General features: G+C 38.1%; 1 protein-coding gene across 1 annotated transcript in view; it reads left to right on the forward strand.

Annotated features, from left to right (window-relative positions):
• The window catches only part of hace1 (HECT domain and ankyrin repeat containing E3 ubiquitin protein ligase 1), a 37776-nt gene extending 30919 nt beyond the window's left edge, over positions 1-6857 (forward strand). Inside the window, exons 21-24 of the mRNA XM_044359637.1 lie at positions 1316-1414; positions 2374-2444; positions 2532-2645; positions 5646-6857. Coding sequence (XP_044215572.1) covers positions 1316-1414; positions 2374-2444; positions 2532-2645; positions 5646-5748 — 387 coding nt within the window. The 3' untranslated portion in view covers positions 5749-6857. The remainder of the gene's footprint in view (positions 1-1315; positions 1415-2373; positions 2445-2531; positions 2646-5645) is intronic.
• Positions 6858-15370: the final 8513 nt, after the last annotated feature.

Genomic DNA, 15370 nt, shown 5'->3' on the forward strand with positions numbered 1-15370 from the left:
CCCACACACACCGTCCTGCTGCCAGAATTACTTACTAGAGCACCAAATGTGGGTTAATCCGCTGCTGAAAATAGTCCCCAACAAATGCAGTATTTTCTCCTGTTTGAGTAACATTTGCTAAAAACTACAGTGACCAGCTGTTTAAGAAAATTACTTTACTAATTACTTAAAAAATGAAACTATATATTTGTGAGCTGTTTTGAAAGATTTACATTCAGTAAATCTTCAGTAGGAATCAATGGGTTTGGAGCTGAGAGCCACAGAGTAGGGAAGTCAGATGAGAAACAAACTATAACACATTATAATTTGATTCATCATCAGATTTGATGACAATAAGAAAATTTTACAATGTTGCCAGTCTCATCCTTAAAACTCCAAACTTCCTAAATGTTAAATATTATCTAAACACAAGGAACTGTTTTGGGCGGCTGTGGCTCAGGAGGTAGAGCGGGTCGTCCACAAATCGGAAGATCAGCAGTCCGATTTGCAGCTCCTCCAGTCCACATATCGATGTGTCCTTGGGCAAGATACTTAACCCTCAATTGCTCCTGATGGCTGTGCCATCAGTGTGTGAATGTGTATGAATGGGTGAATGTGATTCGTAGTGTAAAAGCACTTTGAGTGGGTCGGAAGACTAGAAAGGCACTATACAAGTACAGTCCATTTACGGTTTACAAGAACTTTGTCCAAATCAAATAAATAAGTAAATAAGTACTTGACAGTGTCAATACTCAGGGATACCAGATGTCATACCAGAAGTCATGTTGGATACCGAGCTCTACAAATTAGTCTTTAAGCCTGACTGATTCACATTAAACACAGCTTTTTTGTCGATGTCATTATAAAAATTCAATATTTCTGCTACAGTTACATTCATTCAGTCACAGCAGGCGGCCAACTCAGTTTTCAGCACCAGTGTTCCTCATGTTACCTTACATGAAAATGATTTCAGTGAGTTCCAGGCAGTGAGGTTTTCAGATTTTCAATGTTTGAAAAAGAGAGCAAGAGATCAGTACTTTCTGTCAGCAGATACTCTGAGTCGAGGTATTAGAATCGGTATCAGGACGGAAAAAGTCAGATCTGTGGATCCCTAAGAATGGATACATGTAAACAAATATCTTCAGTTTAGCAACCAAACTGCATCATATACATCTTATCAGAGGTGGACAGTATTAGTGGATTAACCCTAAATCTATGGAATTTATGCTGTTACTAATTTTAACACACACCTTCAGCTGTTTTTTCCTGTTTTCAATGTCTTATCTCTCAGTTTGGACTTTATCGTCATACCGTGTGTGTGTGTGTGTGTGTGTAGGAGCTCCTGCTGTCAGGGATGCCAGAGATCGATGTGCAGGATTGGTGCAGGAACACTGAGTACACCAGCGGCTACGACCCTCAGGAGCCAGTCATCCAGGTGGGCTGTCCTTCTACCACCTTGACATGGGCTGAACAGTTGTTTCACTTGATTCATTTGGCTTTATTCTGATGCTTATGTTTACCATTTAGGTTGTCCAAACCTCATTCACTGGTTGTTGCCTTATTGTTTTTATGGATTAGTTTGAAAAGAATTCAAGGGAAAGTAAAATTTCCTAAGCAGTGACATGCAGGAACATCTTTTTGTTTCATTGATGATCAACTTTTGAAATGTTGGACTATGAAGAACAGTTGATCAATACTTTCCTGGATGATTGTGCACCATAAGAGCAGAATTATTTATGCCATAAGAGATGTGTCATCAAACTTTCAACTGTTGTGTGTATTAGTCTTAATGTTTCTAACATTAAGTCTGGATTATGTTCCTGCAGTGAAAGCAGGTAAAACATCCGACTGCCTCTTTTCTTCTTCCTCAGCCGTTACCCCTGAGAGACAGATGTGCCCACATGTTGGATCTTTTACCATAATACGTGACATTGCCATGACAGTGTTTACACACAGTTTTTATTCATCAAGCTTTGATTCACTTTAAAAACTAAAATGTGCCAGAACTTGGATTTAACCTAGGCAGGTGCTTCTTAAAACACCAGTTCATCATCCTCCTCCATGCTTTCATTTTCTGTTGTCTGACTCACCTGGAGTGAAATAAATGTTTTATTTCAGCCCAGTTCTTTTAGCATTTGATCATTATTTTACATCTTGAAGTTAAAACTTGATGACAGTTTCTGTGTTCAGTGATCAAATTTAAAATAACAAACTTCCTTAGATGATGAGGATGATTGATTGAGGAGAAGTAGTTCAATGTGCCACAATAATACTCAGGACCAGGACCTCTTTTAGTCTACCACGGACTGTATTCATGTTAGTGTGTCAAAGTTTCTTGGTGGACACCACAAAACTTGTGGGTAATGTGTTTCTCCTCCTGCTGTTCTGTTGCAGTGGTTCTGGGAGGTGGTGAGGAGTCTGACCCAGGAGGAGCGGGTCCTGCTGCTTCAGTTTGTCACTGGAAGGTTCGTCTGCTGGATTTCCACTGTGCGTCTTGCTGTAGATAAGTATCTATATGAATATCTGCTGGAGTAAAAGTATTTCTCCTTCAGTTCCAGGGTTCCTCATGGTGGCTTCGCCTACCTGATGGGTGGCAGTGGTTTACAGAAGTTCACCATTGCTGCAGTGCCATACACCTCCAACTTACTGCCTACCTCCAGTACCTGGTAATCACTGCATCTCTCTTTCTCCTGACCTAATTCAATTCTTTCAGTTCAACCAAACATTCTTTAATGTCTTCATTTACAAGTTCAGGTAATGCTTATTTTCCATATAACAACCAAGCATCCTCATTTTAGACGTGTAGTTTTCTGCACGACTGTGTGGAAAGATAGCAGACTTTCGTAGTTAGTTTGATAACACTTTATTTCTGAGTGATTTCCTATTAAGGTTTCTGGAAAGAACAATGTAATTTGGCATTGAATAAATATTAATGACGTCCAAGACAGTAAGTCCAGAGTCTTGGAGTCTTGCCTGTAGACACATTTTTTATCTTTTTTTTTTTAAACAAAAAACTGTTTTAAGTTTCACTTTATTTTTATTATCATTATCATTATTATTATTATTATTATTATTATTATTATTATTATTGCCCTTTAACTGATACAAGATTTCCAGGAACTTACTACATATCAGTTCCTTTTGTAGGAATTTGTGCACTCAAATATCTTAATGATTTTATGGGGGAATTATGAGTTATTATTGTGCACAACTCCAACATGAATTTATTCATCCAGCAACATAACTCATATTAAAGAAGGTATAATAATAGGGAAATAGTCCTCCTTGTTAGCAAGAAGACACAAGAAAGGTCAATTAGAATTATGATTGTTATTAATCTTAATTATAATTTTGCGAGGGTATAGGTATTTTAAGGTTAAATGCAAGCACAAGAAAACACCAACAAGTCCACTTGAGTTACATACACATTTATTACTAATACTACAGCTACAAGTACTAAACACTACAACATTTTACCAACAAGACACAAGAGGGAAAGGGAAACTGGTACACAAGGCTATGACTGGTGAATGATTGAAATGAATGATGCAGAGTTATCTATTGTGTAGTTTGGTATGAGAGACCTGATAAACAGATGAGATGACTGTTACCTGAGAAGCAGCAAGTCAAATCAACGGTACAACAGCTTAGTTCTGAATTGTCAATTGAAATTATAAGTCATGAAATTATATGTCAACAGGTTTAAGCAAGTTGATGAAGGTTTTGTATGAATATTTGCTTGCTACCTTGGGTGGCTTATTGCGGAGAATGGAGTTTGATGTGCTGGGGTGAGAAGATGGGGTCTGGGTCTTGTAATGATGAGTAAGTTGGCTGGTCCGGAGTTGAAAAGCTCCTGGTTTGGTCTCCTTCTAGCCTTGATCCACAACTCATGACTCTCACATCTTCTCACATCTTCTCACATCTTCAAACTAGCAAAATGCAAGCTTTCAACTGGCATGGCAGAAAGCAAGAAGACATGGACAGACGGGTTCATCTCCTGAGAATGGTTACTCCATTAATCAAAGTATTTACAATTTAAAAATTGCGTGATTCTTAATTTAGCATTTTTGATAGTAGCTTTAGTGTTCTGAAAGTGAAACAAGCAGAATGGTACAATACATGATGGTGTTATCAAGGATGATGGAATTATGTTAGTGGTACATTTCTTTGCTTAAAGGCAGTGGAGTAAACTAAGGCACATAACGACACATAACTAATACTACAGCTACAAGTACTAAACACTACAACATTTTACCAACAAGACACAAGAGGGAAAGGGAAACTGGTACACAAGGCTATGACTGGTGAATGATTGAAATGCATGATGCAGCGTTATCTATTGTGTAGTTGGTATGAGAGACAGGATAATAAGATGAGATGAGAAGCAGCGAGTCAAATCAATGGTACAACAGCTTAATTCTGACTGGCTCTTAGAGGTGAGTTATGATAAACAGTGGTGGGGGTCTTTTTATCCAAATGGTACTATCAGTTCACACTGGGGTGTGAATTGGTCTTCCCATATTGCGAGCTTTTGTAGCTTGAAGAATCAAAGATGGTTTGGGTCAGTGGTCTGGTTTGGTGACCATGCAGGAGATGGGGGTTCCATATCTGATGCTTTCTGTTTGCAGCAGGTTGTTTAGTTGGTCTGCTCAGTGAGGAGTTTGGGACTCACTTACATATTATTGGCCAGCATTTCTGGGGCGTTGAAGAAATAGCAGGTCTGTTGTTTGAGGCTTGTGCTGTCTGCCTTCCAAACATGCAGGAACTTTACCCTACATTTTCTAGGAAACTAAATGAAACTCTGCAATACATAGAATAGCATTTCTAATATTAAGTAGTTTTTTCAGTTTTAATCACAGTTTTAGAAAATAATAAATTTAGGCAAGTTTGCATAAAATGCAAACATGAGTTGAACATGAGTTAAATGAGTAGAGTCTGTGATGTGATTAGACTCCAGCACTGGTTGTTTCCTGTTCCTGTCCTATTTCAATCTTTTTTATATGTAATGATGACAGACGAGGGTCCCACATTTTTTTTTTTTTTTTCCAAAGATAACACACCTACTTTTCTGAGCATGGTGGAAACTATACATGTTAGATTATGTAAATCCAAAGCACTGCACTGAGTGACGGACAACAGGATGAAGAGATCACTGTTCAGTCTCTCTGGATTCAGTCTTGACGCCATCTCAAAACTGTTCCCACTTGCTCACTCAGACTCAACTTAAATGGTCTTCCAGCATCATCCTGCTGTGTTGGTGAGGAAGCTCAACAGTATTGCCAAAGCTATAGGTTGATTCTTAACAGGAAGAAACAAAGCCCAACAACAGCATCCTTAAGATTTGGAGATGAGATGAGTGAACAGACATACACTTCCAGTACCACTCACTCTACAGCATTAACAGGATAGTTGACGTATATTACAAAGCACTAGAGGGCAGTATGTTTCTTCAGTGTTGCTGGCACTGGGTGGTGGCGTTCTTATACACTGATGGCACAGCTGGAAAAGGGAGAGGTTTCTACATGGAGGAATGTGCAACAGGTAATTCATATCGCTGCAGGTCTCTCTTTTGGACAGGCATGGTATGAGACATGATATGAGCCGCCGTGACCTCAGTGCTCCACCGTTTTGACTGTATCCCCCTTTTTTTTTTCTTCCCTCTGCAGTATCAACATGCTGAAACTCCCAGAATACCCAAGCCAGGAGGTCCTGAGAGACAGACTGCTGGTAGCGCTGCATTGTGGGAGCTACGGGTACACCATGGCATAAACATCATATCATTTCCTGCTGCTGGGAGGGCCTCCAGACTCATGCAACAGTCCCTCCTCCACAGATACTCACTCTGTGCTTTTGCTGTACAAATAAAGGGAAATCCAGATTATTATTAAGAAGCTGCTGGAGAGGCACCACAGACTGAACAGAGGGAAACTCTGCCTCCAACAACTCATGCCAGTAATTCTTTTTTTTTTCTTTTTTTTTTTTGACTGATGCTGGTATCTGGTGATTTATGCAAATTTAAAATCTTTAAATTTGATTATTTTCATACTTACATTTATTTCATAAAAAACAACATTTATACCATAAATCCCCTACTTAAAACACAGGATTATAGTCACAATAATCTATATTAATGCAAGTTTACTGTATGTCACATATCAACTATGTTTAAGGAGCTTCCATATGGAAACTATGTAGAACTGATCAGTTCAAACTGATCGATCAAACTGCATCATATCACAGCTTCACAGTGTCAGCCACTATCAGGCCAGCATAACAGCAAACTTATAAAAACAAATAAATTATATAATATAAAACAGTCAGATTCAGATTTTTCCTAAACTTAAGATTTACGTCTTTTATTCGCTGTTTCAATCTTTCTCTGCATCCATCCCCCCAGCAGAAGTTTTCCTTCATTTGGGCCAGTGTCCATCAAAACCTCTCACCATGATGGCTGGGTATCAACATACCAGTGCTGATATCATACCTGAGTTTTTGATAGTTAACTGCGCTGTGAAGAAACCAAAAACATTTTGTGTTAATTAAATTAAGCCAAAGGCACTAATGTTTATGGCTAAAAGTATGTGGACACCTGAACACCCTCGTATAATAACTGAACATGTGATTCCAAAACCATGGACATGAATCTGGTACTGTAACAGCCTCAGTCATATTAAAACAGGAAAGGGATAAACCTAAACTGTTGGCACAAAGTTGGAAGAATTGTTGTCTAAAATGTCTTTGTATGCTGGGACATTTACATTTCACTCCGCTAGAACTATGAGGCCTGGTGTTCCCATATATCTTTGTTCAAATAGTGTACATAAACAGAATACAAACGCTGCAACTAATAATTATTCTCATTCTCATTAATGATTTTTTAAAAAATAATCAGTAAATAGTTAAGTCTATAAAATACCCATCACATGTTCAAGCTTGTTTTGTCCAACTGACTGTCCAAAAATCTGATTAAGAATCATAATATAGAGAAAAGCAGAAAATCTTCACATTGGAGAAGCTGGAACCAGAGAATTATTAATAGACTTACTGACACTACACAGTATAGAATTAGATGCATTTCATTTCACAACAGGAAATATCTAATCCAAGAATAACAAGACTAAAAATGTGACCAAACATTTAGAGTCAACATGAAGTACTTGACAATTTCAAGTTCTACAGCAGACTGGAGGCATCACACCAGTCAAACAATACCAGTCTGCCCAGCTGTGCTCAAAGATGTATCAGTGTGTGTGTCAAAGTTAAACTCAAATATGAATTCTCCTCACTTTTTGTCAGCAAATATATATACTGTAATCTTTCTGCAGCTTTTGCGCAAATTGTTTCCATTTTTGGACATACTTGTGGAACACTTCCAACCTGTGAGCGGCTGTTTCTCATGATATCGATTGAGTGACAACAAGTCCTCTTAGCATTAGTAGTCACCCATTAGCGATTTATGCTGTCTGTCCCTTTACAACATTCAACACTTGGAAGGACCCATCATGCTGTTAAGTTTATATTGGAAAGTAGAAGCTAGTTTACTAATGTATAGTGTCATATACCACTGTAATGTTTGCATTGATTTCCACGAGACAGCACTTTTTGGCACTTTGTGGTCATGTTCTTTCAGTTCTTTCCTGCTGTGTGTCTCTAGCATTAGTTACTGTAGACTGTATATACCTATATGTATATGTTTATATGTGTGTGTGTGTGTGTGTGTGTGTATATATATATATATATACATACATACATACATACATACATACATACATACATACATACATACATACATACACACACACACACACACACACACACATATATATATATATATATATATATATATATATATATATATATATATACACACATACACAGTCAACGGTCCAGACGAACAAAATGCACAGACGGGTCATCCTGAACTCATCACACTCCGTATGTTAGTCCATGATTGTTATGATGATGATTGTGATACTAGGTTGTTGGGTTTTTTTCATAAACTTTATTTATAATATTCAAATTTTAAACATTACAATATGAAATGCCACAGTGGGGAGACAGAAAATCATGTATACAAAGTAAAGGACATAAAATAAGTTTAAAAAAAAAAAAAAAAGTAATGAAAGCAAAATTAAGTAAATTGAGTACATGAGTGAAATGAGTGATAATAACAAATAAAAAAAAAACAAAACAAACAAGACAGAATAAATACATAAGCAATATTATAAATTACACAAAAATTTTACTTTTACTTTTACTTTGCCCCCACTGGAGAACACTAATGTTGGGTGCCATTATTACTGCAGAAAAATTAATACAACTGAAATGTCTTCTTTTCGGTAATTACAAATTTGACCAAATAAAAATATTGACTTTAATATATGTAAGACGTGTTCAGCTGTGATGCAACATGTGTGTTTGCCAGAAGAGAAAGTGTAGACTAAATGTGTTAATGTATGTGTTGGACATACAGTATGGCCAGGCTGTTGTCTCCATAGCTGCCTGAACATGTTTGACCATTCCTGGACCATAAAAAGCATGTCCTGTGGTTTACTATGTAAAATTATTTGTCATTTTTTAAGTGAGTATTTTGCTGTTATCTGTAGCTGTGCTTCTGTGTCTGTAGTCATGAATAACAATCTTCTTTAGTGATGGCATCCTGTTTGTATATCTCTCTGTTTAGTGCTTTCTGAAGGAGCAATATGAGATATCTACATGACAAATGTTTGGCTCGCTGTGCCAAAAAGCAAAAGCTGGAATCCTTTTTAAATACCTTTTTGTATTTTTGCCTACACAAACATATTTTTATTCTAAAAAAGGGATGGGGATCATGTCATGAATGTATCACAGAAACTGCTACCTTGGTTTTCTTTCTTTTCTTTTATAATGGAGTGTACATATTCATTAAATATTTCATATTATCTATCAGTATTGTTTTGAATCCCTTGCTTGAACTGCTTTTGTAAACAGATGTTAATGTTTATTGACAACAGAGCCTTTATACATATTTCTGTAAATGTCATCTGTATCAAATGATGTATTTTACCATAAATACCATATGTTGTGCTTTGAGATTTTATCCAATAAACCTCGTTTTGACAATCCAGTTGATTTGGTAATGTTGCCAGTGAGCTGTTGAGAAAAACATGGATCTAAAAATCATTCATAGAGTGAGGCGAGGGTATAAGCAGCTGACGTGCAGCCCTCCTGTGTGTTTGGGGACAAAAGCTGGGCCCAGTTGAGAAAAATCAGATTTTTGGGTCAGTGGTTAAGGTTAGGCAAGTAGTGGTTAGGGTTAGGGTAAGGCTCCAGGAAATGAATGTAAGTCTATGTAATGTCCCCAAAAGTGACCAAGGACAACGAGTGTGTGTGTGTGTGTGTGTGTGTGTGTGTGTGTGTGTGTGTGTGTGTGTGGCCGCAGAGTACTGTGTTGGGTCACCAGTTTAGAGCAGCAGGTCTACTGCTGCTAAATGGCCCCTAACCAGTGTTCAGTGAGTCCAACATCTGCTGCAGCTCTGTCCTAACAGCACATTACACTGACTGCCTCACTCCTCACCCTGTTCAGGATTAGACCAATTTGACTTTTAGAAGCCCAATCCTGACACCAAGCAGAAAACATTAACAAGCCAAGTTATCCCTTGTAACAGAAATGTTTGTCCTGTGCAAGACAAAATATTGTGTGAAGGAACTTTTTAATATGAGCTTTTAATCATCTATTTAAATGCTGTTTCTTAACTGGACTTATTTATGCTGCTTTTATCTGTTTTAGACTGATTTTCTTGTTTGGTTGTGTGCACTGGTACTGTCTTCACAAAAGAAGTTCCTTACAGAAAAATCGAATTGTTTGAATTTGAATTTGGAAATTGTGGACATTATAAAACTACAGATTTGAAGGAAGGCAAAAAAGTGAGAGAAATATGCAGTTTCAATCTAATGACATTACATTATTACTTATCTTTATTTCTTTATAATACCATTGATTAAACATGGTGCCCTCTACAGTATACCTGGTAAAAATGGATCATTTCATATATATCATAATATCATGCCAGGATCATATAGTACTACTGACTACTGAGTTTTGTTAATAGCTGCAGGGACTCCTACACTTAGCAAGGTGAAAGTGCCAACCTTCACAACTATCATTGTTTTCCAGCTATTAATTAAGACAAAGTTTATTAAGCCAGATTCTGGCATAGTTTGTCCCACTATATAAGAGAATATTCTGTAATGTGAGCGTGATGATGTTTGAGGTGAGTCAAAGCTAAGAGCTGTATCAAGGGTGAATATTTTCATGCAAGAAAATTCCAAATATGAAAAAAATGGCCGAAAACCATTTACAGTAGTGTGTGCAATAAACTGCCGAGCATCCTGAGAAAGGTTTTTATTAGTGGTAGGTGTCATTCTAAAGACTATCAACCTCAAAGCAGTTGAGTAAAAGGAAAGCATTCATGCACACTTGTTTGGAATAGAATTTGATTGTATTACTCGAATTAAAACATGGTGATGGACACAGAAAAATCACCATGGACAATATGTGATTTCTAATGAGAGGCTGTTCTACTGGCAAACACATCTACTGTATCTGTCTAACCTTATTCTTCACCACAGTACCTGGTCCCCATGGCAACCCTTCCTCCTCACCAATAATGGACTGCACTCTACTTTAAACACAGGATGCTTGCCATGGCAACAACTTCCTCACAACATTAGTCTGGTATTGCCATGGTCACAGCTTTTCAAGTGCTACCTGTTTCCTGCTGGCAAGCCTGAAAGGCAAGACAAAACACACAGAAGTCAGGCCTCACTGAGGTCTGATGTTCACTATCGGTTTTGTGGCTCTGTCATAGTACACTTCAATTTTATACATATTCGTTCTACTGTATTATCTATCTATCTATCTATCTATCTATCTATCTATCTATCTATCATTCAAAGTACAGTATACACATTACACAGTAAATTGGTGCAAGGAATTTGTTTGTTTGTCAGGTTTAAGGTAAGATCTAAGTGAGTTTCTGTTTATTTTTCAATTTGCTCGTGAAGAACCTGAGTGGAAACGCTGAAAATCTGAAAAAACTCTCTAAATATTGCATACATTTTTTGTGCTTGGCCGTGGTGGAAAGGTTAGTGTATTCAGTGAAAACAGTGTTAGCCAATAAATGATGATGTACATGAAGCATGTGACTCAGAACGTCACTCAAGCCTCCCAGTGACTAAGTGCCCTCTCCACTGGTGCACTGATGGCAGGAACCGCAAGCACTCTCATATCCACAAGATAGAGCCTTGGGAAGACCTTTGCATGCCTTTTCCAGAAATCCAGGCAGTCCACTTACTCTTCATCAGAGGACACCTGGATGTAGCAAATGAGCTCAGCCATGCAAAGGTGTTGAGTTTTCGCAGGTGGCTCCTCCTGATTGTCATCTCCACTACTGCTCTCAGCATGACTTTCTGAGCCTCAGCTAAAACAAGGTCTGAAAAAGTTCCACAAAAATCATGATTAGTTACAATATTGTGATATTGATATACACTACGCACAGTGGTGATGGTTAAGTTAATGAATCAATGATAAGTAAGCCTAAATTTGATTTTATTTATGTTAGTAATGCATAATGTGATGATAATGTGTTTAGATAGTGTGTATACCTACCTGTTATCATCTCCTTCTTGACTTCACCTGACGTGAGGACATCTTGCTCAATCCAAAAGAAGCTGAATGATAGATCTAATAGTGCAGACATCATGTAGACCATATCTCCAAATGGAAGATCTACTGCAAGCTGAGCTGGGTCATCCACATTTGCAAAGTTCCCCTTAAAATGGTATTGGATTGACTTCTGCAGTGCTTTCACTAAACCAACCAGGTGACAAGTTGTATTCAGCATACTGATGAGGTGGCTGTTGAATGAGAGTACGCAAGGGAGAGCCGCACTGACAGTCACCACTTTCTCCCCTTGTGTGAGGTCTGTTGCTTGAAGAAATGGGGCCAAAATTTCCACAAGCTCTTTCAGCTGACTCCATTCTCTGGCTGATAAGCACAGGCGATATTGTCCTTGGGCTCCCAGGAGAGTATTTAGGCTTTGAGGACCAGGTCAGTTATTGACTCCACAAGGCAGAGAGTTGTGTTCTGTCGTGTTGAGACAGCAGAGAGGATGCTGTGATTGGCTCCATACTCTGCCTCAAATGCTTCCTTCAGTCCACAAGGGGAATTATGGCTTAGCCACTGCTGTTTTGCCTGTGTTACCTTGCGTCTATTTGTTCCTCCCTTTTCTACATACATTCATTTTATACAAACTAGATCCAGCTTATAAGTGGATGGACCATGGAAATGTTGGTGCCAACTGCTAGGATTTGCTAATGTTATTCTGACCTCTGCCCCCCTTACTTTTTTGCCCCTTTTTCCTAGTGTTCCTGCCAGACAAACAGTGTGGTGTACCGTCGGCACCCCTTTCCCCTTCACTGCACGTGGTGGTGTGATGTGGTAACTGTGTGCACTTTAACTCTGTCTTTAATGTGTGGTTTTGCTGTGTTTAGGGGACAGTGTATGAGTGTGTGTGTGTGTGTGTGTGTGTGTGTGGTGTGCAGGTATCTTGGTAGTACTCAGGTAACCCCCTAAAGATTTTGAGGTGGTTCACGACTTACCAATTTTATCGAATTCTCTAGCTTTCATGGCAGGTTGGCACTAACATTTTGCTTCTTTTTAGGACTGTGCTTTTATCATGTGGTTGCCGGGTGGTGCCCCGTTATTATTAAATCTTATTTATCATTTTATTACTTTAATAATTAATTATAATCTCTGATAATTATTAATTATTGCTAATAACCACCAGCCATCTCTTCACAGATCCAACAGTTGGTGTCACCATGTGAGTCTCTCTAACATTTGGTGCCCCACATTATTAATTAATATTAATAATTTAGTTATTTTATAATTCATGATTATGCCTGATAATTATTGATTATTACAAAAAACCAAATGCACTGCTGACAAATCCAACATAAATCTAGCTTCAAGAATGTCATGTCAGTGGTAGAGAAGAGATACTGCCCAGTAAGTTGGACATCTGAGTGAGCTGGCAGTAGACAAAGAGTCCAAGATAAAATCCAAACTAGAAAAGACACTGTGTGTGTGACTATGGATATTTGGACTGACAGGAGCATGTGTGGCCTTTTAGGGGTAACAGCCCACTTCATGGAAATGGTGAAAAACAGACAGACAGTTTATAAAACCTAAAATGTCGAGTTGTGTACTTACATTATCCCAAATGTTTACAACAATTTTCAAACCCAGAGAAATCCGTAATTTTAATCAAAGTTATGGGTTATTTGGTAGCCTGTCAATGGCGTCATGCCCCCTCTACCAAAGAGTATACATGCACAAGATCATCATCATCATGTGCACATGCATCTGCGTTGTGGTTGTCCGCCACTGTAACTACGTAACTACAAATTAAACTAGTAAACTCGACTTTTGGTTTTCCACATTTGAAATATTTGGAGCTCTTAAATGTAGAACAGGAATCACAGTTCCCTTATTACCTTGTATTTGTGTAGCTTACAGCATTATCATTTCTAAATGAAAGCTGATTCCTCTAGCTGTGGTAGTGAGGAGTCTACGCTGTGTTTCCACTACATGATACTGGCTTGGCTCAACTCTACTTGCTTTACTTTTCTGGATTTTTTCCACTGCAGATACTGTAGTTACCCATCATGTTCCTCTCTTATATCAATGAGAAGAATGTGAGATGAACGTGAGAAATCTGAGAAGTATGATCCCTAAGAGATCTTATCATTGTCTCCTCCTTGTCTGATTTATTTCTCTTAAATGTCAAATTGAAGCTATATATGAGAAAGTAGCATGAGCCATATTTAAGAACTATGAGAAAAAATTAAGAATTTAATTAATTAACAATAGTAATTAGAATCAGAATCAGAAATACTTCATTGATCCCGAGGGGAAATAGGGTTATGTTACAGTTGCTTACATTCTTCAAGAGAAATATATATCATAGAGCATAGAGAAATTATGAGAAAAATAGACCCCAGTGAATGCACAAATAATGATATCCATCTTCCACAAGCAGCCAAAACCTGCCCATTAAGCTGTTAGCTGAGTAGTTTTGTTGGTTGGCTCAGATTCAGTTGTCTCTGTGTTGTTTCAGTATTACTTTGAGCCATTTACAATCTCAAATCTTTCCAATTCTGTTCTGACAATCACTTTTCTTCTGACTGCTGAGCTCCTGTAAAATTCTTAAGCCAGAAAGCGTGTTGTGTTACTATGTCAACCCGCAACCATGAGTTGTCATGTCCGCTGTGACTACCTGCATATTAAATAGTTTTTAATATGTTAATAATATTTTAATATGTGAATCATTTGCGCATGTGTTCTTATAATGATGAATCCAATTTTCCTAGTAAGTTGAAAGCGCATGCCAGGTGATCTAATAAGCACTGGGAAACGCCCCACCAATCCCCATAAAAGGGCATGAGACTGCAGGGTCGTGCGCACACACAGAAACCACACACAGAAATTGAAAAGAAAAGTTGAGAGAAATCAATAATGCCCAAATTAAAGTGTAAAGAGGGTGGAGCACTATACTCCAAATGTAAAAAACCCTCAATAGTTCTGAAGTGGAGGTGCCGCTGCAGGAAGTGAACACCAAATGAGCTGTCATATGTAATGGCATTAGTAGTGGATATAAAATAACAGAAAAAAAATGCAGGGGATGCTATTAGTCATTCAGTGAATGCTGAACGCAGCTGATGAAGTAAAGAAAAAAGGTTTGATCTTAAGTCTGAGGCCAAAAAAATATTGCCAAACAGTAAGAGTTATCTGAGCTGGACCAGCACATAGGGGCCATTATTGGAGAGACAGCACTCTGGTGTGCCATCAGCTAAGCATTTGGACACAGACCTGGACCATGTCAGTGGTTTTCATCTCCTAGACCATCTCCAGCTCGGGCTGAAAGTAGAAAAAAACGTTGGAAACCGAGCATTCAGAGGAGTCTGAAGCTGCTGCTTTTTGCGCGCAGAGATTACTTCTACATACGTTTACTTCATTATTTGACACATCGGCCACTTTTAACATGAACATCCAACATTGTGACATTATATATATGTCTGAAAATAAGGAAAAGAATAATATGTCCGCTTTAAGAAGCAAGTGTACCAGACAGTCCATATGACCACGTGGGCCACACACGCTAGACATATGGACACGTATAGTAATGATTGGTTGGTGTGTTGTGTCACTCTTTGTTCTTACTTTGAGTCAAGATTGCTTAAAAATGGAGAGCAAGTAGAACCTATGTGTTCAGTTTTCAGATGAGCTCACCTTGGCCAAATCAGAGCACTATGAGAGAGCTTAAACACCTAAACTGTTTGGTTTTGG

Source organism: Thunnus albacares, chromosome 8 (assembly GCF_914725855.1).
Source record: "Thunnus albacares chromosome 8, fThuAlb1.1, whole genome shotgun sequence".
In the NCBI taxonomy this organism is placed as follows: Eukaryota; Metazoa; Chordata; class Actinopteri; order Scombriformes; family Scombridae; genus Thunnus; species Thunnus albacares.